At 45.4% G+C, this 26,886-nt stretch overlaps 1 protein-coding gene across 1 annotated transcript in view; it reads left to right on the forward strand.

Annotated features, from left to right (window-relative positions):
• Positions 1-26,886, forward strand: part of COG7 (component of oligomeric golgi complex 7) — a 219,679-nt gene that overhangs the window by 69,223 nt on the left and 123,570 nt on the right. Inside the window, exon 7 of the mRNA XM_078664791.1 lies at positions 4,257-4,379. Coding sequence (XP_078520917.1) covers positions 4,257-4,379 — 123 coding nt within the window. The remainder of the gene's footprint in view (positions 1-4,256; positions 4,380-26,886) is intronic.

The raw sequence follows: 26,886 nt of genomic DNA on the forward strand, positions 1-26,886 counted from the left end.
ATGTCACACATAGGCAGACCGTGTACATGAATGTCACACATTCATAATGAAAACGTGGCTGCTCTGTGGTTAGCATGTTATTGGTAACCACCTTGGAAGAATAAAGGCCTCGACTGAGATTCGAGTAGATGTCCGCAGCAACTGCCTGACTCTGTCATCTTAGTGGTTAGTTTGTTGTCCAGGATCTCGTGTAGTTTCGCGTTTTTCTCCAGGAAAATATTAAGCTGTTGCTGCATCTCCAGCACTATTAAGTTAATGCTCCTGCGTGGTCTGCCTCCTTTATCTTCCTAGTCTCATTTTTCTCTCCTCGGTCTTTGTTCCACAGTCCTCCATCCTCTGTTATTTTTCCATGGTCTTTTCATGTGATGACTTGGGTTTCGGAGTCAATCACATAAAAGGTGATTGGAGTAATGCTTGTAAATATTCTAACAACTGCAGTCGCTTGGGGTATCATTCCAATCCATCATTTTTCATCCGCTTTGCCGCTCTAGACAAAGGTCAACCTTCAGCAAATAAACACTGACCCTGCACCTCTTGGGAACAGTCCATCCCGAACTTCTAGGCGAGGCCCCTCCAGGAGAGAACACAAGCGACCCCAGACCGGTTTCAGTCTTGTTAAGTCTCATTATTGAGGTATACTTTAGATCCTATGGACAAGGGGCCCACATCTGGAGATACCCATGGCCACAGAGGAACTTACATCCTTCAACTGATTGAAGATGCCCAATGAGGCTGAAACCAGTCCTGGGTTGCTTGTGTTGCGGTTCAGAGCTTGGCCATTTGGGCTCAATCGTTCCTATTGATGCAGGACCCAGACTGACTTCCATATGGCTGGATCTAATCCAGACTCGGGCATACGCAGGGGGCATGGTAGGCAAATGAAATATGGGTTTGAATGCTACCCCAAGTGATTGTCAGTGGTTAGAAGTATTGCAAGCAGCCTCCCACCACCTTTTGTGTGTTTGATGTACCACCCTAAGAGGCCATGGGTATGCCTAAACATGGTCCTTAGCTCAGTGTGCCACTGGAACCACGTTACAGCCAACCGAAGAGCCCCAATCAGGGTAAAGCAGGTCTTGGGTTTCTTGTCTTCCGGTTCAGAGAGGTCCTGGTTTGGCAGTTTGGGCTGGACTGTTCCTATTGGAGCAGGATCACGGACGGTTTGCAAATGGCTGCGTCTAATCCGTGGTGGTTTGGTGGGCAAAATGAACAATGGGTTGGAATGCTACCCCGAGCATTTGCCAGTGGTTAGTTATTGCAACCAGCCTACCATCACCTTATGTATGTGTGCTTGGGTGTCAGAGTGCCATTAAAATCTTAACCCAAAAAGGAGAGGAATGTAATAAAATAAAATAATAGGGTTCTCTGTCCTCATTCGACGGGATGGCTAGCTGAGCAAGACTCACACCCAGTGAGTGATGTGGTTATCTAAATCTCACGAATTCGAATTACTAGTCCTAAACTCACTAAATTGAGTGCTTTACTTTAGGCAGTAACAATTGTTTACATGGCTTAAATAGAAACCTCAGAAGTACAGTGGAAAGCGCTAAATAAAAAATCAAGGGCCATATTACCAAGATGTGCGTTAAAAAACACACAACGCACATTTCCCTATCGCCGGCTATCGCCGGATTTTATCGCCGTGTTAGCGCGTCATTATCAACGCGCAACACGTAGGCGATATTAAATCCGCCGATAGGGAACATTAGCGCGTGAAAACAAGCGTTGTTGTCACGCGCTAATGTGTGCCTTGATAATATGGGGGAGTGGATTCAGCTTTATGATCCACACCCCCATGCTATCAATGCCTAACACCTGATCAGAGCAGGCGTTGGGAGACCTGCGATAAACGAGTTTATCGCAGGTCTCCTTCTCCCAACGCCTGCCTTGGTAATAGGGTGTTACCACCACCTCCAACCACATTTTACATGTGGTTGGACGTGGGAACGCCCACTTTGCATGTCATTAGCGATGTTTCTCGCTGACATGCAAAGTGGGCTTGAGGCAGGCGTTAGCATGCCCTTGTTAATAGGGCGCTAGAAGTATCGCCGCTTTCTCGGCACAATTCGCCGAAAAAGCGGCGATACTTCACCTTAGTAATATGGCCCCAAGTTATTATCAATCTCATTACGTTTGACTGCTCTCCCACCCTTCCTTTGGTGAGCGCTCTTTCCGTCATCATGCACCAGGTGGCGCTGTTGCACCGCTCGACAGACTTCCAAGCCTCGGTGACTATGATAAGAGTCTATGCTCGGGAATGTGCTGCTCTGCCTCTTGCTTTCACTAGCTCTCCTTTCGTCACCTGTGACGTCTCAGTGTCTCCTGTACTGTGTCCTCTATATTAATATCTTGTTTGCGCTATGAACTGCCAGCTCAGGTTCGTGATTGCAGCAGCTGCAACTCACCTCTGACACAGAACCAAATGTCCTGTTCCTTTGTGTTCCTATTTTCGGCAGTAAAACCTGATCACTTGATGATTGTTAAAAAATAAAATGGAACATTTCTGGTCCAGTTAAGGACAACCAATGTGCCCCTTCATAGCGCCTCCCTTGAAGATCATTGTGTTGCTGAGGATGTACTTTTCACGGGCTACTGTCTCTAGAAGTGCTGCATCTAGTGATGTTTCCTCCTTCAAGCGCAGGAAGGCTTTCACTAGGTGTAGCGTGTAGCTTGCCTCCCCCTTAAATCGTAGTCTGTGATTTTTCCCCCCTTTAAAGTGCATCGTGTGTATTCCCTTTCTATGAAGTGCAGTGCTCGGGATTCTATGCCTAGCCGAGGAACCTCCGGTGATTGCTTTACCGTGAAGTTCAGGGTGTGGATTCCTTCCAGTGAAGTGCAGTGTATGAAGTGTTTGGGATGCCTTCTGCCCAATGCACATCAACAGATTGAATCTAGTGAGTTTGGGGTGGAGGCGTTGCCACAGAGGGGCAAATATGATCCGCAAAGACTTCATTTAGTAAAGCCTAGACTTGTAAACGTCGAGCAGCCTGGGGATGGTCAGTCGACTGGTAAACTGAGTTACCAAGCGGCCGAGCAATATATTTCAGAGTCTGACTTACACAAGATTTCCCTTCACTCACTGAGGCTGTCTGATGTAGTTGTGTTTTTGTACACATCACACACGCTTTAAATTAATTTTCGGTGATCTTGAGAGAGACACAACAAGATTACTTGCAGAAGATTAGAAAGGTGGTGGGTTGCATGCAGCTGTTTCTTCAAACCTGAGCAGCTCCTGTCTAAACACCCATACTCCATTCTTCGTCTCGTGGTTGCTCCCAACCGCCATGTGCGGCTGAGACCCCGGCACCCTCTCTCTTCTCACCTTAAGGATCCCTATATTACAAGAACCATTATACCACTATAACTACGACCCACGCCCTAGCCTTGCGTGCACACTGAACTCTGCATTGTATCTGTGATGTTTGTACTGACTCTCAGCACCAGCCCATTCCATGGCCTCCTTTCTACATTCCCAACCTGATCCCTGCTTTTATGTGTATGGACAGCATTCATTGTCTGCACTATTTTTGGACCTGGTCTAAAAGCGGAAATATGGGAATGCTGCTGCCTGGATCTTACCCCGTAGAAGCGAGGTTGTCTTTTTGCGTATTGCTATGGTCCTCCTCCTGCGATGCCCCCATCCTTCTATGGTTAATCATAGCAAATCCAGGGGATCAACCCAACATAACAGAAAGTGGTCAGCATCGGCAGCATAGCTTGGTTCCATCTCCGTTGACCCTGTGTTTTAATAGCGCTCTGTGTATTTTGCGTGTCTTTAAAGGTGTATGTTGTGAGGTTATTTCACGCTCTTCTTCTTCCTTTGCTCTTTCCTCCTGTTCAGCCTTGTTGCCTATAGAATGTGATGACTACATAGAATGTTGGGTGCAGGGGGTTAGGCAGTTGATGACAGCAGGCTGAGCAGTAAGGATATACTGCTCCTGGTGGGGCATACATTACAGCTTATTTACCATCTTGGCACTACCTTAAGCTACCTGAACTGAACTACCAATAAAGATAAACTTGCAACCAACAACCTGACTTCCTAAAGATTTCTACTTTGTAACAGTGTACTTGCTGATAATGAGTGCATCTGTTAAGCGGGGCTCCTGTGACATGCGCTTCAGCAAGGCATAGGGGTGACCATGTGCCCTGCATAACTTTGTCGATACTTTGTATCTCTGGTTGTTCTCCAGCCTCTTGATGGGGCCGAACTCCCTTTGTTCAGTTGCCTGATTATGCCCTTGACCTCTTCACAGGTGCAGTTGGTGACCATATGGCAGGACCTGTGCCAGGGGGACTGGCCCTTGCAGCGGCAGCTGACGGAATTCTACGATACTCTACTGGGGGCGTGGCACTCCCAGCTCCAGTGGACCGGCCAGGTGGGTCATCAAGTGTGTTGCTTGTCGTGGGGTGTGGAGGGGAAAAACCTGACCATGTGCACCAGCCCGCAGTTCTAGCCCACAAAAGACCGCTTCTAATTCTTTATGGACGTCTGGGATTAGTAATGGTGGTTCCAGTGTGAGCCCTGAGGTTTTCTTCTTCAGAAGTCTTCCAGTTGCAACCCTTTCCTTTCACTCCTTATCTACATACTGCTATTATTTAACCACTGCTTTACCCCCGTCCTACTACCTCTCTGATGTAATTCACGTCCTTAATTCAGGTAAGATGCTGCCCAGGAACAAAGAGAAAGGGTGTGTGGAAGAGAGGTTATGTTACCAACAGTTCTACATTGTGGAATGCCAGGTAGACCCCAATGTTTGAAACTCCTAATGCTACACCCCAAGTTGTGGGAAAAAAGCAAGGTGATGAAAGGAATGCTTGAATTAACCTCATCTACTGGCAATCCCACGGGCCACCTCCCAGACCATCCTTTCTCACCCACTGAGCCTTTCTGGCAAGAGCCCACCTTATGCAAATCATACTTGGTCCTGCTCCAGTAGAAGCAATCAAGCCCGAGCTGCCAAGCCAGGTTTCCTCTAAGAAGATCCCTTTTAGGGGGAAAGACAAGTAACCCCGGATCGGTTTCAACCTGAGCCGGAGGTTCCTGTGGTCTAATCTCACATTCAACACTGTGAATGGACCTGTTAACCTCAATCCATAGGGGAGCAGATCCTAATCAAGATCGAAGCATGAAACCGAAAGTGCCTCTGTTCTTTGCATTCTGTTATACTTTGTTGCACACATGGTTATGATCTCTTCCATCTACTCTCTACTGCTCATCTTTAAACTCCCAATAACTGCCAATGAATTATCCAAAAAGTATCTTTGAAAATGAACTCAGCAGCAACCTCAGATAATCTCCGCTTTCAATTTTGCTTCTGCAAATATTGTGAATCTACTACCTGCTAACAGTGCATGCCGATAACTGATGATGGGATATTCTGGAGTAAGCATTGACCACCCCCGAATTGTAGGTTTCATTTCATTTTTATTTGTATCTTTTAATCTTATCATAAGCTTTTATTCGATATGCAAGATATCTTGTAAGCACATTTAAATACAAGCATTACAGTTTCAAAAATAGAAAAACATTGCGTACAAGAAGCCAGTATAAAACTCATTTAAGAGGGATAAAAGGGCATAAAGTGCCCGTTAATAAATTAGCTAAAAAAATGAATTAAACAGCTACTGACAATCTCTTACAACGAATAAGCCAAAACTGCTTTAAAAATTTAGCTATTCCACACACTATAGGGGGAGAAGTGTCTGTGGTTAGGATACGCAAGGCTACTGGGTGGTTACGTGTGCCCATATTTCGACATAGAGGTTTCAGCCAAGAGCTCCTAGGCCTTGCATAATCCGGGCATTCGAATAAGACGTGGGCAATGGACTCAACCCTGCTCGGGCAGCATGCACAATTAGGGGAAGTGCGGCCCACTGATGACCATTTCGATACCACAGCACCTACTGGGAGGGATCCAACTCTAAATTTAAAATAAAGTGCTCGATCAAAGGGGATAGTAATCATGTCCAGGTAGGGTTCAAAGGCAACAATGTCTTTAATTTGTAAAAAGGCAACCGTGGATTTGCAGTGGTTGGAGTTTGTACTTAAGCGCTCCGAAATCCATTTCCAATAATGTGTCTTAACCACTTCTTTTGGAGGGGCTGAACGTGATGGCCAACAATCTCCAAGACCGATCTTCTCCAGGAGATTTTTAGTTTCACTTAACCATCTTATCTTTGGCCAACCCCCCAGGCTCATTATATCCCCCAGGGCATCAGCATAAGACTTTAATTCTTCAGCCCTCCATATTCGTGTCCATAATAGGAGCGGCCGGAGCTGGGCCTGGTCTTTGATATTTTTACAGCCCGTGTCCAACCACACTGGTACAGATGGAGTGCTCAGTGGAACGGAGATAATGGATTTCAGTAGCTTACTCTCCGCTGTCACTAGGGAGTCCATTCGGCAGTGGCCCCACAGTTCAGCCCCATACAAGGCCGATGACACAACTTTGGCCTTGTAGATGTCGATTACTGGGGTAAGAGATCTCCTAGGTGAGGCCCTGAACTCCCTCATAAGGGCTCCTCCAACTCTCCTATGGTTAAGGACCATTTTTTCAATGTGGTTTGCCCAGGACAACCTATCCGTAATTCGAATGCCGAGGTAGTCGAATTCGGCTACTTTTTCTAAAGGGATCGAATTAAGTGACGGTGGGCGGCCTAGTTTCTTAGGAGGGTTTAGGACTAAATATTTTGTTTTATCCACATTTATTGTTAACCCTTTTGCTGTACAAAACTCCTGAAATCGTGTTAGCAATTTCTGTAGGCCTTGTGGGGTCTTCGAAATCAGGAGCGTGTCGTCCGCAAAGAGTAGGGTGGGGATGCGAACTCCTCCGAGGCAGGGGGCGTCGGCTGGTTCTTGCTGAAGATGTTTGACCACCCCGTTCACATATAGCGAGAAGAGGGTGGGAGCCAAGACACAGCCCTGTCTTACGCCCCTAGACACTGGTATCTTCTCGGTGAGCTCTCCGTTCTTACCCCAGCGGACTTGTGCATAGGTATGGGTATGAAGGCTAATGAGAAGGGACAAGATATGCCGATAACTGATGATGGGATATTCTGGAGTAAGCATTGACCACCCCCGAATTGTAGGTTTCATTTCATTTTTATTTGTATCTTTTAATACATCTGAAGTCCAGCACACTTGTTTTCCACTGTGGATGCAAGGATTTATCACACATCAAAGCAAGGATAACGCAAAGCATCATCACAACAAAAGAATCGGAAACGGATGGTGGAAGCGCATGTTCACGTCTGGAGGACCTTTGGTGCATGGAACAGGCCCGACCATGTGCAAATCAATGGCAAGTTGTTGTAGTTTAGAAACATCTGAAGAGTTTTACTACAAGGACCCTAACTCACTATTGCCATGACATTCAGTTGAAGGCACATCTTCAGACTGGTTTACCCTTATCTCAGTTATATTTGAGTCTCAGAGTTTCCTTGGTAGATCATCAGTAACATGCTAAGTTTATTGGGATCAGTGCCCTTGTAATCAAACAATGACACTAGTGTTAAGTGAATCTCTCTACATCAGTTGCTTTTCTATTAATGCATGGACTGCGAATCTCTTGGGAATTAGACAAGACTCCTGTCTTATCTATGTCACTTATTCAAGCATTTCTTGATATTAATTCTGAATGGAAACCTCAGGTTCCTTATTTAAGTAATGCACACTTTTGTAGCCTTCTTGTAAAATTGCATGTAATCAGTTGTTGTGTCATAGCCTAAACATTGGGGTGGCAGTCACATGTTAAAAGGAGCACCGCTTTGGCTGGACTCCTTTTCCAGCTGGTGAAGTGCTCTGTGAGGGAGCAGCTTACTTACTCAAACTTGTAGAGTGCCTGTTAGCGGACTCGGAATAAATTGCTAGATTAAATAACCCCAACAGGGAGGTCTGTAAATAAAATAGGTGTCGGATCTTCCTAGCGGATCTGTCTCAAGTTCATTTCAAGATTTCCTGGAGTGTAATTTCTCAATTAAAGCATGTCCCATTTTGAGACTATACACTCTGCTTATGTTACAATGTATAGGCGTTTAGTCCCTGTAATATTAATGTAGGGCTAATGGTGAACCACATTTGTTGATGTTGTTGAGTTATTACCCCAAAGTGGACCGCGATCAAGATTCCAAAGGGTTTAAAATAATCATCAATGATTTTGTTTTTTTAAATTTTAATTTCACCCAAAATCAAATTTGGTTTTATCCCCTGGGCTCACGCCTAATAATTTGTGTAATGGGCATTGACTGACACATGTATAAGCCTTGCTGTTATAAGTAATGCAGGTGTGAAATATTTGATGGTCTTTTCTAGTTGTACAGTAATAAGTCATTCAGGTGGCACACAAGTTAATAGTTTCCAGGTCTTTTGGGCTACATCACACAGTCATCACAGTTATGTTTGTAATTTGTTTTTTCCTGTGATCATCTTCATTTAATAAATCGGTACTTACATTTGATAGACGGGTCTCGCCATGAGTTGTTCTGGATTAACTCTTAATAAGGGTATACATCTTTGGTGTAGTCCCTCTTACGTGTTTGAGTAGGTGTAAATCATCCTCCATTAAGAGTTGTTTTTAGATTGTAGGTGAATTACCTTCCGCACCAAACTGGTTTCAGGGTAACCCTTTCTTTGTGCCCGGCTTCGCAACACAACCAGAATAGATTTAACTGGGTAAATATTCAGGCCATTTATACGAGCAGCCCAGAAATGGATGGGTTTTTCCCCATCCCTGGAGTTACTGATATCAGGAGTGTCAGTAACATCAGCATAGGGGAAACTCTGGTCCATCAAATGTAGGGCGCTAAGGGTCCACTGAGAAATGAGGAATTACTGAAGACCTATAATTCTGGGCCCAGTTCCACTGCTAATTACGCACATGGAGATTTTGGCTTTGTGAAAGTCAAGAGATCTGCATTAGTCTTTCAGAATTCTAATGGGGACATTACCTCCTGATACCAGCCCATTGGAAATAAGAGGACACTCTTAGTGGGGACCATAGAAGGGTGTCTGGAAGTGTGTGTGTTTGTGTGTGCGTGTGTGTGTGTACATGTGTGTATACGTGTACACTGATGGCCAGCCTGGCATTGTAAATGGTGTTGGAAGGGTATAACCTACGTAGGGGAGGAGCAACCTTAAGTCGTTGAAGTTAATTTTGTTGTATTGACGTACATTTTATGCAATGTTGTTTAACAAGATGTTCGTTAAGCTGGGCTGTTCATACTTCTATAAATTATCAACTTACTGTGGGTGGATACCTACCTTCTTTTTACTTGTGAGACTCATTATATGAATGCTGTCCCGCAGGAAAGGTTAATTTGAACAGTCACCTAACTTGTTTATGGCTAATTAGCGACGTATTGTGGAGGGGTTTACTTTTGTTAGATAATCGGTGCTTTCAGGGTTACAGGAGCAGGACTGACTTGGATACTTTACGACAGACGGGACTAGTAATGCAGTTAGGGAACCACCAATATTAACTCTTCAGGTTACCCTTAGCATATCAAATGGCCCAGCCTCTCTAATTCCTGTGATAAATCCCATTTCTCAGATCTGCACGCTGAGTCCCAAGCCCATGGAGTCAGTAAATCCAAATGGGGGGGTTCCGAAAGATCAGGATTTTAATTTGCAATATCGTAAGGTTAGCTGGGAAACTTGAGGTTGGTACTTGACTTGAATATGTTAAATCATATGATATAATTATTCCCCAGGAAACATGGTCAGTTGATGAGGTGTTCTATGGAGGTTATGTATATTTTACCACCCTGCAACCCCCTCAGCTGTGGGGCGCGCACGCTCAAGACTGATCGCTTGGTTAAAAACATTGAGGTGTTCCGTGAAACCTGTTGCTACAAATGTTTTAGAACTATGGGCTCCTTTTGTTACTAATGTTATTAAGTTGGCATGCAAAACTGCCCTGTCTCAATCATGTTATGCACTGCTGGGAGAGAATTCCCCTTCGTTGCTTAAGCTCTATTTGCCACATCCTTTATTTCCCTTAGAGGCAGTACACCCCTGATTCCATCTGTTGTCTATATGACAATGCTTCACTCCAATCACTTTTTCATTTTATCTTTTTTGTACATTTTTATAAATCTTTTTCCTTAAGGTTGTTAATGCTGTTGCCTAGAGTACATGGTTTTACTAGGTGTAGGCCCACATTGATGCATTTACAGATGCTGTCTGATTTAAATGTTTGTTTTGCACTAGCATCTTTTTTAAATGTGCTGGTAAGTACTGTAATTAGTTGATGTTTTAAACTTTTTCATTTGATGCATTTGTTTGCAGTATTCTTAATTTGTTTGTTATATCGTAATATTTTTTGAAATGCCTGTTCTTTGTGCTTTGATGGCATTTCAGCCGAATAAAGCTTTCTTTAATTCATTGGATGCTGTGATTACTTGAATTGTTAGTTTTTTGAAAGAGGTGAAAAAAGTTTCAAAGTCATAGCAATACTTGTGTGCTTCAGCGTACTTTGCGTAATTGCGAAAGATGCATCCAGTCTGGATGGTGGGGAAAAAAACAATCTAATGTGGAGTCTGGTGCATAGTGGGTTTTTGGAACAGGTATCACAAGTCTGTTTGAAACCAAATTGCAATGTCCACATCCAACACTGGATGGTAGGAGTGTGCACAGCACATAAATGAATAGCACTACAAGTTGCAATCCAATTGTTACAGGTGAGTAATGTTTTGTTTTCTGCTGTAAGGTGCAATTAATCAAGGAATTATTTCATTGTGCTCATTCTTGTGCTCGTGCCTACTGTCTAATTCTTTCCTGAAGTCCATACTGCTGACTCGACCAGTAAAGGTTTTTTCTGAACAAGGTACTGCATTACTGATGCGTGTTCTTAACATGCTCTTTATTTCACGCTGACTGCTCTATATAATAAAATGATGATATAGCCAAATTGCTCCGTCTTTAATTATTAGCAAAGGTGTGGCGGAAGCAGAATGTTTTATTGTTGGGCAACGCAGTAATCCTTTTAGAACGCTTACAGCAATAATTATTATAAGAAAGGCCTCACATAAACTGCAGCCTGCTTTACAGGATAGAAAGGTATTGCATTGTATTGTGATGACCAGACTTGTAGATTATTGAATGTGACTAAGTCATATTCAAGATCAGATTGTAATGTTAATGCTTTCGTCAGAATTGCCCTATCATTTAGCCCACTTTCGAAAACACAGTTCTTTTGAAAATATATTATTTCTAGTCACTCATAATGCAGTGCGACATTCTGTTATACGCATATAGGTTAAATGAACTATCCTTCATTATTCAGTGGCATGTTTATGTGGGATTACTTGTTATTGCTATGCTAGGTAAAAGGCTTTCCTGTTATTGTTAGCCGTTATTATTCTTTCCTGTTTCTGATGTTCTATATCAATCAATCAGGGAATTGTGAAGGACGCAACTCACCCGTGAGGGTCTCAAGGCCCTGGGGGGGAAGGGAGTGGTGGGGGGGTGGGGGGGGTGCATCTCCAGTTCAGTTGAAGAGCCAGGTCATGAGGCTCTTCTTGAAGGTGCGCAGAGTAGGGGAGCATCTGATGTTGACTGGGAGCTCATTCCAGGGTCTCGCTGAGATGTAGGAGAAGGCTCTTCCACCTGCTCTGGTTCTGCGGATGCGCGGGGCTTCCATTAGGGCGAGGTCGGCAGAGCGGAGGTTTGTTTTGGGTACGTGGAAGGAGACTCTTTCGTTGAGGTATTTGGGTCTGGTGTAGTGGAAAGATTTGTAGGCGTGGGTGGGTAGCTAGAAGGTTACTCTCCTCTCGGTGGGGAGCCAGTGGAGGTCTCGCAGGTGATGTGCTCATGTCGTGGTATGCCGAGGATGAGTCTGGCCGCAGTGTTCTGGATGGTCTGGAGTTTGCATAGCAGGGGCTTGTTGATTGTCAGTTACCAGTGGCCTTTATCTATCTTTCCTGTTTCTTGTATTCTCTGTCTTCCCAGGTACTGGTAGTCTGTATCAATTTATCATTCTTTGCCATTTCTGGTTGTATGTATATAATAACCCCACTTCTCAGTTACTTTTGCTCTTTTCCATTTCCCCTTCATAGGTAGTCTTAATCAGTATTTTTTGTTACCGGTTTCCTTCGCCTCTTACATAATTCTTAGCTATTTGTAGGTTTTATAATGTCCTCAGTTACTGGATATGATCATCAATATCCCCCATCACTGAAAGTCTTTATCAATCTCCCCCATTACTTTTAGTCTTTATCATTATTTACTGGAAGCTTTAGTGTCCCCTTGATACTGGAAGCCTTTATCAGTGTCCAGCGGTACTGACCGTATTTGTCAAAATACTCTGATATTAGAAGTCATAATCAATGTTTCACTCTAATGGTAGTCTTCTCGATGCCCCTATAACGGGGAGTCTTTATCAATCTTCTGCGTTCCTTGAATTTGTCCTCACTTGCCCCGTCCTGTTACTGATAGTCCATATCAGTTCACCATTATCTGAGTGCTCCCACTGCTACCGACTCACCACTAGCTTTTCTCCGAACATTTGTGTACAAATTAAAGAAATCTATAAAATGCCCTTTCCTCTCTACTTTTTTTGGTGGGAAGCCTCACACCAATATACAAGCCTATTTGAGGTTCACAAAGCATTTTCCAGATAATGTTGCTAATTTATCAGAAGCCATGCATAAGATCTTCATCATTACTTTCATTCTTACCCTGCATCACTTTCCATTCTGTGAATTCAATTTCCTTTTTTTCTTGTCATAGAGTGAGGACCTGAATGTCCTGTTGATTTGAATAACAGGTTGGGCTGAGTGTATCACACATGCCATTCAGCTGATTGGCAGCAATTACTATATTACCTTGCCAAACCACAGGTGATGGAGTGCTTTATGGGGTTAAAGTCTTAAGGAAGAGAAGAAACCAATGTACAGAATAGTTCCAGTAATGCGTTTTGTTGGTACATGAAAAACAGCTCATCAAAAAAACACACCTGTCAGCTGGGCCTGCCGATCCAATCCACGATGGGCTGTGAACCCAAATTTCATCGTAAAGTTAGTGTTTCTTTGAGTCAACAGTGGAAACATTATACAGATACATCTGCCTAAATGAATGTATAGGGGGTTCTGCCCTGAATCCAAAGCTCGGAAGGAGAACATTAGAGGACAATCTACATAGCTTGGAGTGGTTCAAGCAGTCGTGAACAATATTGAGACTGATTTGGAGACCGGTGCATTAATAATGGAGTAGCACGTCACTTCATAGCAGTACTGTTACATTGGACAAAAATCTTTGGATGCGTAGAAATTATCCAAAATCTTAAGGGTATCATGGCCAGTGTTACAGAACAAGTAGGCATTTCATATTTTAGTAGCCTAATAGTATTTCTGCTTAACTTGAAAGGTTTCCATTTGTGGCCATCTTTAGAAGAATGCAGGCTCCTCACTTGACTAGGTGGCAAACTTCATCATTTGAGTCACCCCTCACCAGCAGTAGGTTTTTCTGGTTGGCTCTCCACAGATAGATGCTGCACATTGAGTGTAGTTTTTTTATGCTTCGAGTCTCCTGGGGTCTTATTCCTCTTAAAAGTGAGTGCAGTCTGGTAAAACAATAGTTTTATTCTTTATATTCCCTTCTTACCGCAACACCAAAAATATAATTACAGGTCTGAGTTAATATGACCTTTTCTTTTTATATTGATTGTTCAACATGTTTCGGCCTCTATCAAACCACATTTGTGTCGCAGGCAGTCTTCAGGACCCTAGGGACCCACAGACTGCGCTCTGTCTATCCTGTCCCTATGATGGTGTGTTAGTTGCGAGAGTAGAGTAAGAAGTATGACCTGTTTTCTGATTCCAGTCAGGTATATTCTGCAATTCCTATATGGAAACATAGTGACAAACCTTCTGGTTTTAGCTGGAATTTCAGAGATAAAGTAATATATATTCTCGCTCACTCTCTCTCGCTCGCTATATTTCCTCTCACATAACCCATTATTTGGTATTGTAACAAAGTTAAAGAGGCGGTACATTAGTGCCTTTTGTTGCGGGGTGTTGGCAAATTTCTGGTGTAAAATGAGACTCTTTTAGTATTTAGCTACTGCATTCAACTATATAAAACTTTATAAATAAATAAATAAACTAAATGTGAGCTCTCTACAAGTAATTTTATTTAGTCTTCCTGCTGTGACTTTGTATACCTGCTCTGGGGGGTCACTCTCCCAGATCAAATCTGGTCTCTTCTACGGTGCATGTCGTTTTTAAACAATTGTAGAGGGCTTTGCAGTCTGTGATCTCAGCAATCAGTTTGGCATTCTGTTTCCCTGTCGAAGCAGTCACAACAAGCTTCACTCATCGAAGAAATAGTCTCGGTATGCTCCCACTTGAGTCCAGAATTTCTCTGGAAACTTGCCCCACATAAGAATGTGCTTTGTTATCACCTGCTCAGCCTGAAAGTAAACCTGGACTCCTGCAACCTAGTTTTGAACAACCAGTGCAACATAGTTGGTTGAATATAATCTGGACCAGAGACAACTCAATCAACTTCTTCAAGGATTTATGTATCCGTGATCCAGACTCCTGTTGCGGAGACATTCGTGCAGTACTTTCCAATTTATTGCACCTATCCTGTGAGTGTGTGGTCGCCTGCTGCACAATTGTCCCAAAACACACATTCATGGGAGCTTGGTGTAGAGGGCCCCACACTGAGCTACCTGACTGACCGTACATCTAAGGTTCAAATAGGAGCCTTTACCTCCAGCAGCCAACCCATTGACAAGGGTGTGCCCCAGGGATCCATCCTAAGTCCCACACTCTTAATCTGTATGTATCTCCTTTAGCCAAGGTTATTAAAGCCCATGGCTTTGAAACAGTGTTGTATGCGGAAGACACTCAACTGCTAATCACCCTTGGACCAGATCCCACCGATACTAAATACAGATTCAAGCAATGCATGGTAGACATTAATGATTAGATGACAAACAATCATCTCCAACTTAACGCTAGTAAAACCGAAATCATACTCTTCGGAAATGCACAAAAGTTGTGGACCAATGACTGGTGGCCTTCCACCCTAGGTTCATGTCCTTCACCTAAGACGGCAGCACCAATCTTGGAGTGATAATTGACAACAAACTCTCTGTGTCTGACCACGTAAATGATGTGGCTCGCACATGCTATGGACTAATGCGTAGCCTTTGAAAAATCTTTGAATGGGTCCCACTGTCTTCTCGCATGCCACTAGTGCGGTGATTAATAATAAGCCGCCTAGACTTTGGCAATGCTTTACTAGCATCCATAAACGAAGAACACTTAACAAAGCTCCAGGTCCTGCAGAACACAGCGACCAGGCTGGTTCTTAACTCTCCCCCCACCCCTGCTCGCCCTCGGCTCCCAACCTAAAGACCCTCCACTGGCTTCCAATCAGGAAGCGGGTTAACTTTAAAATCTGCTGTCTGGTATACAAAACCCTTAACAGACAATGGCCCCAATATCTAGCTAAGAAACTGAAAAGACATCAGCCAGCCAGTAAACAACTTCTAACTGCCTAAAGATCTGCACCATTAAGAACGGCGGCAGATCATTTTCCAAAATTGCCCCTATGATATGGAACACCCTACCTCTGCACCTTGGCATCGAAATCGTTCATAAGAAATTCCGTAAATTCCTTAAAACCTGTCTATTCTGAGCCCACCCCGCCCAGATGGTTTCCCCTTCTCTTCATTCTCTTGGTTTCTGAGTACAGGCTAGCGCTATGAGACCTTAGGGTGATATATACTCTCAACAAACACCAATACATAACACACAAAACATGCCAGCATTGACCTATTGCCATAATAGATACAACGCAGCATTCTTGAATTAATTCCAAGAACTGGGCCCTCCATCTGCGGCTTTCAGCCAAGTGATTCTTGATCATGGGTAACAATAACTTGTGGGTTGATGAACCAAAGTCAAAACCATAAGAAAAGGCAGCCTAGAAAATAGGCAGGCACGGGGCTTAAATCAGATAGTGAGTTGGTCAATGTACTCCACTTACGAGACCTAGGCTGTTATTACAAGCTGTCTAGAGTTCTATGCCTCGGGGTGGCGAGTGAGGGGTATACAACTTTGGGCAAATACAGGTGTCCCAGTGCATTAGGTTACCTGAATAAATACCAGACCCAGTAAGCCCAGGCTCGAGACACCAGATCTCAGCCAGACAGAGGAACAGCTTTTGTGTCTACTCCTCGACCAGCCCACCACCTGCCTAATGGAGGGAGCAGCAACACTCCACTCAGTTCTCCCATTAAACTCTTTTTATTTTTACACGATCTTTTTATTAGAAACATGGCAAGCAATAAGCAGACAAGTAGTTCATGTATTATCATACATAGGCACGATAAAGAAAGTACAGAGCACACATTTCTAAACAGTACCTACATTACCGACCTTCTGCATCTCAGATTGTGGCAAGAAGATTGTAGCAGTTAGAAGGCAAGACCCCGGAGCCAGCACAAATGAGGGGAGCAGAGAGATCCCCTCTGTAAACATTCCGTTTCCCCCAGACTTTCATCCATTTCCGATGACAGCCACTGCTTTCTTATATAACCCTCTCAGCCAACATGCACCAGTCCATGTCCCACTTCCAGTCCCTCAATTGTGGTGCTTGCACCACACCCCACAGTCGAGCAATGTTGCGTTTGGCTACTGCCAGTCCTAGGGTCATCCGGATTTTCTACATAAAGTTGAGGTCAGTTGCATCCCAAATGTCAAACAGACACCATTTATTGGAAGTTGCCATATTCCTCCTACACAGGTAGTTCATGCATGCAACCACTAATTCCCAGAAGTATTGTATCACAGGGCAACTTCAAATTACGTGAAAGAAAACACCCTGTTGGCGGCATTGCCTATGGCAGTTGCCCTCCACATTTTTACCATGGTGGGACATACAAAGTAAGACCTGTGGAGAAGTTTCAGTTGCACCAGGCAAAACCCAGCGTTAATAGATATCTCCCACTGAGACACTAGGTTTTTCAGGCCACTTGTCATCCTCGAGACCCTCCTGGTCTCGCTCCCATTGTTCCCGTAAGTGCTGGAGAATGTCCGGTGAGTTATTGATTCGTTTTTTGTATGTGAAGGAACCTGCACTCCAGGGGTGAGGACTCAGGGATTTCCTCTCCCCTGGGAAGTGCAGCCTGGAGTGCGTGCCGCACCTGCAGGTAGTAAAAGGTCTCAGTTGGGGCTAACTGGTCTTAGTTGGGGCTAACTGGTAGTCGCACTGCAAGTCAACAAAAGGGATTACTTCTCCCTGTGTCCAGAGATCTTCTACCCTGAAGAGTCCAATAAGATCCCATTTATCGAATCCGGGTGTTTCCCTAGAGTAGCTAATGACTCTGAGTCCCAGAAAGGAGCAGCCTGAGTGATCTTGCCACTCCAAGCACGCAGAGTGTTGTGTGCCAGATGTCAACCGTTAATGCCATAGGGCCTTTGAGATAGATATGGCATGGGCTGGCTTATAGACCCCTAAGATATCCCCCTGGTTGCATGATCTGTCCATCCATTCCAAACATGGGTTCATCCGCTTTGAAATATGCCCAGTTATTAATGGTAGTAAGGTGCTCCACTCAGTACTATTTTTTGATGTCAAACCACTCTCTCGTAGGTTACAGATGGCTATTTGTGCAGGAACTCCATCCCAAATTAGTGTCCTAACTTCGCTCTCTATTGCTTTAAAGTCAGTCTCTGGGATAGGATATGGTATGTTGTGTACGGCGTAGAGGAAGCAGGGCAGGCACATCATTTTGAAAAGTGCAGCTCTGCTCAGGAGTGACCGTGGCAAGTACTTTTAGTGCTGGACGTCACACTTTAATTGTGCTAGTGGTGGCTCCAGGTTTTTGGTATAGAACAGGTCTAGGTCAGTGGTGACATGAATTTCGAGGTTTTGGATCTCATCTTTGACCATTCTAACCTTGCAACCCCGAGGCAGTTGCGGCATCTGTCCACTCGGGATATAGATCAGGGATTTTGTCCAATTGATGGTATAGCCCGAATAGCGACCAAGCTGACTACGAATTTGCAGTATTTTGTTAAGTGTGAATGCAGGGTCTACCATATAGAGCAGAATGTCTGCGTGGAGCGATAGTCTATCCTCCCAGTGTTCGGCCCATCGCAGACCTCGGATCAGCGGATCTCTCCTTATCGAGGAAGCCAGGGGTTCTAAAATGAGTGTTTACAACAAGGGGGAGAGTTATTTAGGGAAGGGCGATTACCACTCGAAGGGAGTGGAAGGTCCAGCTGCAGTGTGTGCCCTGCAATGATATGTAATACAAATAGAGCTGAGCTGTTCCTCAAATTAAAGGAATGTACTTAAATCACCGGTGTGTGTGGATGTTGTAGGGTCTCGTTGGAACCTACAGTTGGGTATCCATATTGTTGGATGTAATGCCCTCACACACCCTTGTAGGTGTCATGCTTCATCATATGGGCTGCTCCTCGTTGGGTCGGCGGTGCAATACCCAACGGACGACACCTCAAAGAGGGGCACTTTGGCGGAGATCTTCTATCCAACTTGCCGTTAGGTGAAGTGTGGGTGTGGGGCCAGAATAGCGTAGACGTGGTATGTGAGTTGAAATACAGCTCGGAGTACCAGGATCAAGTTTTATTCTGGGGGTCCCCTGCTCTAATTAAAAACGAATTACTAACCGGTGCTCGTTGGAAAATAATCTTTCCTATTCGGAGTCTAGGTTTAGTGTATGCTCTGATCGGTCAACATGTTTCTCGCCTATTTATAGTGACTGGCGATTCTTCAGGACCTACAATAAAGATATTTGCTTAGAGGAGCAACTGTCTACGTCAGTATGATCTATCTGAGTATCTAGTGTTTATAATTATGAACACATGTAAAGAAAAATGTATTCCGTATGTTATACCTGTGTTGTGCGTCTTCTACCTACCTTCTGACGTAGTCAGTTGCTCCTGTAAGCAAATATCTTTATTGTAGGTCCTGAACAATCCCCAGACCACCCCCTATTTCTGGTCTGCAGCCAGTCCCAGGACACATCTGGGGATGTAAAGTGCCAAGCCTACCCGTTCGCTAGCACTCTCAATTGTGCCAGAAACATCATGGAATATTTAAGTTCTCGCTCCTTCAGGGCCTTTTTAACTTCAACGAAGCTTCTACATAACGTTTTGACTCTGAGCGTAAAGTCAGGGAAGAAGGCAATTGTGGCATTGTCCAACTTGACTGGTGTGGCACTGCGTGCCTTCTGCAGGATTACGTCTCATCACGGTAATTAAATATAGGAGCAATAATTGGACAAAATGGCTATCCGCTCATCAGTGTGACCTTTGTGGAGATGGAATCAATTTTGGTCTCCAGGGAGCTGCGAATGCCCTGTATTGCGGTCGTAATGTCTTTGAGGGTAAGCCAGTCACCATCGGATGTAGCCTGGTCATGTGGGCTCCACTGCTTCCCCACTGCCGCCGTCTCAGCCTAACCCTTGCTAAGAAAAAATATATCCAGTTTTGTTTGGAGCACCCTGCGAACTTTTGCCTCCATTCATTGTCCCTGATTATGGAAGTTGCTGTGCTTCGTAACGTAAAACAGTAGTGGGGGAGGGGGGTTGCAGAGGGAGTCGCCCCGCCAGCCAGGTGGATCAGATTAGGGCAAAAGCCCCACTGCGAACTGGAGGGTTTTCCCTGCGCTCGCCCCGTGACCCCCTTTGCCATTACTCGTAGTCGATTTTAGATGTGGAGCTGCAGATGATAAGGGTCAGGGTGATGGTGCTGGGTGCGTACTGCTCTGTGTCTTGCTCCTCAATATTGGTTGTGTTCTATATTGTCTCTCTCGTGAAGAAGGGGGGCACACCCTCTCAGGTACACTAGAGTCTCTTGCAGTCTCAGGGGGGATTGTGTTGTCTAGCCTACACACAGTTTTGCATGCACAGGAAGGAGTCACTTGCAGGACCCCCCACCATGAGATCAACAGGTCACTGTGGCAGCATATGCCTGTAAGTAGACCTCTGGGGGCAGTGGTAGTTTCTGTGCAGTGAGGTAGTTAATCACTGTCCCCCTACAGACTCAGGAAGGTTAGCAGTTCAGAGCCCCCCCCCCCCCCACTGGTGCAGGACAGGGCGTGCCGGCCACTCTCACCTCCACAAATCTCTTCGCTGGAAAACAGCACCAGTAGACGAGTGCCATTTATCTCCGTGATGCCGCTGCTTGCCTCACATCATCTTTGGGGCACCCCTCCATCACTAACTATTGGCTGGGGAGCACCACAGCCCAGGCTGCCACTTAGCTGCGCTCGGTCTCTTACTTCACTGGCTCCCTCTGAAGCAACGAGTGGCCTTTAAAGCACTCTGTCTTGTGTTCAAAGCCCTGCACGGAGTCGGACCCAGACCCTTGCAAGCTATGTTCACCTGGTACACCCCTACAAGAGCCCTCCGCTCAGCATCAGCCTACCTTGTCACAGTCCCAAGATTCAACAAGGTTAGGACTGGGGGAAGATCCTTTAGAGTTGCAGCGGCAAAATTATGGAATAGTTTGCCCCTGGACATCCGCCAAACACCGCAACTCCTTCCTTTCAGAAAACGCATCAAGACCTGGCTCTTCCCCGAACCTTTTTTACTTTAATCTCTTCCCCTTACCCTTCCCTTAAACCATCTATTCTAGCCTACCTCCCTCAGTTCTCCCTATCTTTTCCTTCTGTGGAGTAATTCTCTGTTCAGCGCCAGGATGCCTGCAAGGTGACAGCCGCGCTATATAAATGTTTTAAATAAATAAATAAAATAACTTCATTCAGGAGCCCGCAGTCCAGCAGGGCAGAAGGTGCCGTCTCCGGTGCCACCAGTCGCGCTGTCAGAAGGACAGTTCGGCGCATGTAGACTCCACGGCGATGACATACTTGGCTGGGGGGCAGCTGCTCACCCCTACAGCCGCTCACAGCGGGTGGCAGCGCAAGAGTTCTCCTGGGCAATCTTCAGTCCGCAAGTATAGCAGTTCCACCACTCTTCTGGTTCCTTTTGCCGTAATCAAGGCTGCGGCTTAGCCTCGTCCGTTAGGCTATGCCTCGTATGGGAAGATGAAGCTTTGATCAACACAAATGAAAGAAGATTTAGTATCCCCGCAACCAGTAGCCACCAAATGCAGGCACGGGGCTGGATATTGTGTTGCATGTTAGGGTTTAAGGCCAGTAGACTGCGGGAGCCACTCTAGCAAGTGATCATGTTGCTCTGTGATCGGCCACACCCCCCCTCCCATTAAACTCTCCATCACCTGCACAAGGGGCCAAATCAAAGCCCTTTCATCCGATTACGACCTGCCTCACGTAGGTGGAAAATGTATGCAGATTTTTTACCATTATATTTCCTCAATTGGAAAAAAGCACAAGGACTTAGACTTGGTATTTCCAGGTCCACGTTTTATTCCCCATTATGGATAAAATGTTTTTTAATCCTGATAGTTTGACCTGCAGACACCAGACAGAATCTGAGATTTTGGCCCCTGGAATCCCCAAATCAAAATGAGGGAAACTTCTAAGAAAGGCCGTAGTGTTCACGTACAACAAAGCTACAAAGACTTGTCATTGTAACCATAGACCTGACCTGATCTTATCTTTCGTTTTACCCATGTCCAACCCTCAAATCTGCTCTACTGTCCTGCCACCTGTCAATCCACAAACCATCCTAGTCGGGCACTACAAAAAGAGTAGTGAACGTCTTCAATAGCTAAGGTTTACCGGACAACCTCTACCGTAACATATTTGCCTCCCTGAACAACTTACCCCAGCCAGTACTCCATAAACTAGGGGTACATACAATTGGGGAGCTTATTGAACAAAAATTAGGTAGAGAGGGCAAGTCCCACAATAGGAAGCATAGGATATGCTGCCATAAAACTATTACGAAAGACAAATGCATCACTCTGCTACAGTACAAAACAAGGAAGATTTTCAACATCTACCAGACTTGATCTAACCAAGACACTCTTAAGAATCACCCGTTGGGTAGACAAATGGTGCACTGACATTCGTCTTGGATCAATGCAGGTGTCTAAGCACAAGATGCCATGTGGAGTTCTATAGGAGTAACTCCTATTCCATCCGCTGTTCTATAACTGTGTGCAGTGTGTCGAGCATTCAATACCTCTTATATATACTTTAGTATATACTTATATGTGTATATACTGTGTGGGCTCTGGAGATCAGCCCTAGGGCTTGTCTGCTTCAGCTTGGGGACTTTTTTCTGTTCAACTGCCTCTATTTAACTGTCTTGATAGAAAACGAACAGTAGAGGTCAGTAAAATACCAGAATTGCTTTCTGCTTGTTCAACTGCTTCCAGGAGCGGCTCCTCTATTAGGGCGGAGGAGCATCGCCCCACTGCTTTCTCACAGTGAGAGAAGCAGAAACACAAAATGGTATTTTAAATGCCATTTTATGTTTCTGCTTCTCGCACTGCGAGAAAGCAGAAGGCAGGGTCTGCCTGGTTGGGGGCGGACGCGAGGGTATGCCTATTTGGGGGCTGGCGTGTGGGCGGATCGGGGTGGAGTGGCTTGAACAACTCTGAGTACCCTGACTGTTTGATCGGCCCTCTGGGGCCGACCAAACAAGTCATGAGCTCTCTACATTTTCTCTATGTAGGCTGCATTCAGCCTGCATAGAGAAAATTGCCTCTCTACAGGCGCCCGGCTGGGGGCTGTCTGCACCAATCACAAAGCTGCCATTGGGGAAGGGAGGGAGCATGCCTGTTCCTGTTCCTGAGCAGGAAACCGCCAAACGCGGGACGCGGCCCAGTAGAGGCGGCGCGGGACCCGGTCAGGTACGTTTCTTTTCTTCTTTTTCTTTTAAATCGCCCCCCGCCCTCCAGACACCCCTGCCCGCGAGTATTGCAAGCCGCGACTGACTGCCTCTGTTGAACTGTCTTGATAGAAAACGCCCAGTAGAGGTTCGGTAAATACCAGAATAGCTTTCTGCTGAGGGACTTTCTTTTTAAAATTTTCTGGCAACTGCCTCTATTTAACTTTCTTGATAGAAAACGACCAGCAGAGATCAGTAAAATACCAGAATCACTTTAGCATTCTTTAGATTCCAGTCCATAGAAATTGTCTTCCACAAGCACCCGTAGACAATAATATTTTTTCCCAATCTTGTGTTTTCGGTGATATGACCACCGAAGGCCCTGATTTTATATTAAAAACAGAGCTTTGGACTATACTATTTCCCGCTGAAAGGCAATATTTCTCTCCATGTATTCTCGTACCTGGCGTGTCACGCAGTTTGGTGCTTAATTTCCCTCCATGTTAAAGAACAGTAGATGTTTCAGCAACCAGGCTAATGTGCTGCATAGCTAAATACATATAAGGTCCCAAAAGCGAGACTGATTGCATTGCAAATGCTTGCTAGTAATTGCCCCTAAAACCGCTTCTAAAAAAATAAGGCATCATCACAGGGTAACATCGTTGCCTGTCTGGAACATGTGCTTCTTATAGTAGAACAGAACTTCCTGTGCAACACTGGAGCTCAAACCCATAGTATCGCCATTGGCATCCTTTTCCACCCCCCCAACATATTATACATTTCCCATAAATAAACACACAACACATTTTTGGTTTGGGTAAAGTGGCTGCAGGTTTATTACATACACTGTTATGTAATAGGTGGGTTATCTTGCGGCGATCCAAGGGCAGGCAACCAACTGGGCCGCCTGCCCGCCTGATGAGCCAGGCAGCACTGGGGCGAACCCCGCCTATGCTGCCCTTACTAGTCATCCTCTCCCGGATCATGTGACCGTTGGTACATTACTCGCACCCCTTTCAGGGCGTAGCGTCGCATAGCAAGCCCCCGGTTGTTCAGGCCCACAACCACCCGAAGGACGAGCGGGGCGCCGACACGGTTTCAAGGACCCTCCCATGAGGCTCCTCGGATTTGGCTCTGGCACCCACCATGGTGCCGCGCAGAGGTACCCTTCTGTATCCCTTTGCTTCCAGATCGCCCTGTAACTACGCCAGCAACGAAAAAGGAAAACATTACAATATTCTCTGTCCCCCCTCCTGCCACCACCACGCCGGGTAAGCGGTAGGGAGGGAGACGGCGTGTACAGCGATCAAAGAGATCGCCAAAATGGTGGGGGAGGGATATATACCCTCCCCCAAGTCCTGGACGCCCAGGAAGGGACGCCCCCTGTTCACCGCTACGAGGCTGGAGAGGGGAGGGACTCCAACCAGAGTCCCTGCCCCTGAAGGGGGCCGGGGGTATGGGGTGCTCAGGCGACACTAGAGAGCTGACCTCTCTAGTGGCCCTCTGTGGGTGCCTCGGCCAGCTGCAAATACTGGTGTCTCGCAGCCCTTCCAAGATGGGACCATCTCCATGCACTCGGAGTCTGGAGGGGCTGTTCAATTGTGAGCTCCTATAAAGGAGTATAGTGGTCAATAGTATTAATCTGACCAGGGCACGAGTCCTAAAAAGAGAAGTGGGGGGACGCCGTCACCAGAAGTGACGTCACGACAGGAAGTGACATCACAAAAGGTGCGCTCCGATCTCGTCCCAGAGAGGCCAGCCAACGAGCGAAGTCCAGCTGTTTGGCGGGGGGACGGCGTCCACCCGGTAAAATAAGTGGGGGGACGCGCTTCATGCAAAGTCACAGTGACTGTCCGTGGGAGCTTGGGGCCCGCAGGAGTTGGGCAAGGGGCTTGGCCGTGCTTTCGGCCAAAGGCCATTCACAAAGGGGGGAGTTGGCTGAATATGATAGAAATAAATAGAAAAAACAGAAACAGACATTTTAGAATATCTTTACAGCACCAGCTAGAACGAGAAGGAAGCCGGGAAATCCGCACTGAGCAAACGTCATATCCGGAACCGGCGCGTGCCTCTGGTGAGGTCTCTGCTGCAGACCGGAAGTGGAAAGGTAGCTGGAGTTCAAGGGCTCGGCTCATGAAGATCCCTATCTCAGCCACGGAAAGTTCAGGCCATTGCCGCTTTTCTTGAAGTTGCACTTGGCCGAACTCCCTTATCGCACCGCCACATCTGGCACCTCCCAAGAGGGTTTAACGGTGCTCCCCCCAGGCCCCTACCGTCCTAGGAGCCTGACAACAATCGCAAGTACTCCAGCTTGGATTCTAATGTACTTTTGACTTTGAACGAGCACATTTCCATAACGCTGCAGTTCGTAAGCTCTCCAAATGTCCGAGCAGAGCTGTTGTCCGATCCAAGGAGTTAGCATAGGTTACAAAGTGCATTTAAATCAAAACCTCGAAGTGCAGGCACTTCGAATCCCAGAGTACCTGTCTGTTTCTGAGAAGTACAAATGCTCCCCATTAGATGCATTGCACTAATGCCTGCGAAGTGCTGATAATCTCCCTTTCAAATGACAGAAGTGCATGGGCTCTTTACCTGCCTATTTGAAGGACTGGATTGCGATACACAACGTCTCTGAACTACAAGCTCCTGGATCAAAGGACAAGGGGGGGGTGCAAAGTTGCATTTTTTGAAACAGTTACTGTTATTCTTCTGCACATTACCCTTGTGCCTGGAAAAACTTCTGTAGGAAGTACACTTGCAGAGAAAATCTTGCAAACATTTTCTTCTTGGCTGGGTTTGATAAATGTGTGAAAATTAAATAGCGATGCTGAAACAACAACAACAAAAAATATATATATATATATTGGTGAAGGAAGTTTTACAGAACTGGATTAAATTGCTTTAATCATCCGAGAAGAGTGCGGTGTATTCTTTGAATTGAAAAAAAAAATATATATATATATATATATATATATATATACACACACACACACACATATATACGATGAAGAAGCAGTGATGTCAGATCAGGGATATTTTAAAACGTCTCCAGCGAGAAAAAGATTACCCCGAATTTATGCCACCTGAACATTTATTTAGTTATCATGTATAAGGCTATAATACCGACCACATGAAGGCCCTGGTCCCATCACAGGAACACTTTGCCAAAACACCTGTTGTCAGAACACAGTGAACATTCCTGCTGCCCCATCAGTGCACTCTCAGACTGTGCGAGCACACCTGCTGTCACCAGAGAACATCCACGGATGTCACCAAACCACACCCACACACTCTGGATGCTAAAACCCGCGGTGTCCACCAGTGGTAGAATACCACCAGATTCATGGGAGAAGTTAGTTCAAAACCCCTTCAACTTTGACATCACAGGAAGTGAAGTCACACAGCTGTTTATCAAGATGGCAGGCAGTTGGGAGATTGCACAGTGTTTATTATAAGGTCGAGGTTGCACAGTGTTAATAACCTGTAATGGATGCAAACTTGATATTCAACAAAATACTAGTCAGTTCTTTTCCGTAACATGGTCCTCATGGAAGTTCACTGGGGGGTGCAAATAGCCACACATTAATAGATATTGCTACTCCTACCTATGTTCCATGCTCCTGATCATCACCAGAACAACCCTGCACTCTGTCTCTCAGCAATACAGATTATGTGCAGTGCTTAATTTGTAAAAGAATTAGTACGGGGGTGAAAAGTTGAGCCCGCAGCAAGTGCGATCGAAGGTCAGGGAACTGAATACCACAGCTGCATAGTCTTCGTTCCCCCTCTTGCTTCTTTCTTCCACCACCAGCTCTCCCTGCCCCCTTTCTCTCACTCTTGCAAATTTTTTCATCCCTTCTTTCTCCCTTTCTCGTTGTTTTTCCGTCTTTCTCTTCCTCCTACTTTCCCCTTTTGGTGTTTTTCTCTCTCTTGCTCTGCATCAAATCCTGTTGAAAAAAAATAAGTGTCAGGCCCCGAAAATAAGTGCCAGTGGCGCCCACCTGCAAACACCGGCTCAAATTAAGCACTGATTGTGTAATCCTAAACAGAGCATATGAGCACCTACTTCACTGCTAGAGGAGCTTCTCACCTCTTCAACACTGCGTGTACCTCCACACCCCAGTCAGACACCAACCATTGGTAA

Source organism: Lissotriton helveticus, chromosome 10 (genome assembly GCF_964261635.1).
Source record: "Lissotriton helveticus chromosome 10, aLisHel1.1, whole genome shotgun sequence".
NCBI classification, from domain to species: Eukaryota; Metazoa; Chordata; class Amphibia; order Caudata; family Salamandridae; genus Lissotriton; species Lissotriton helveticus.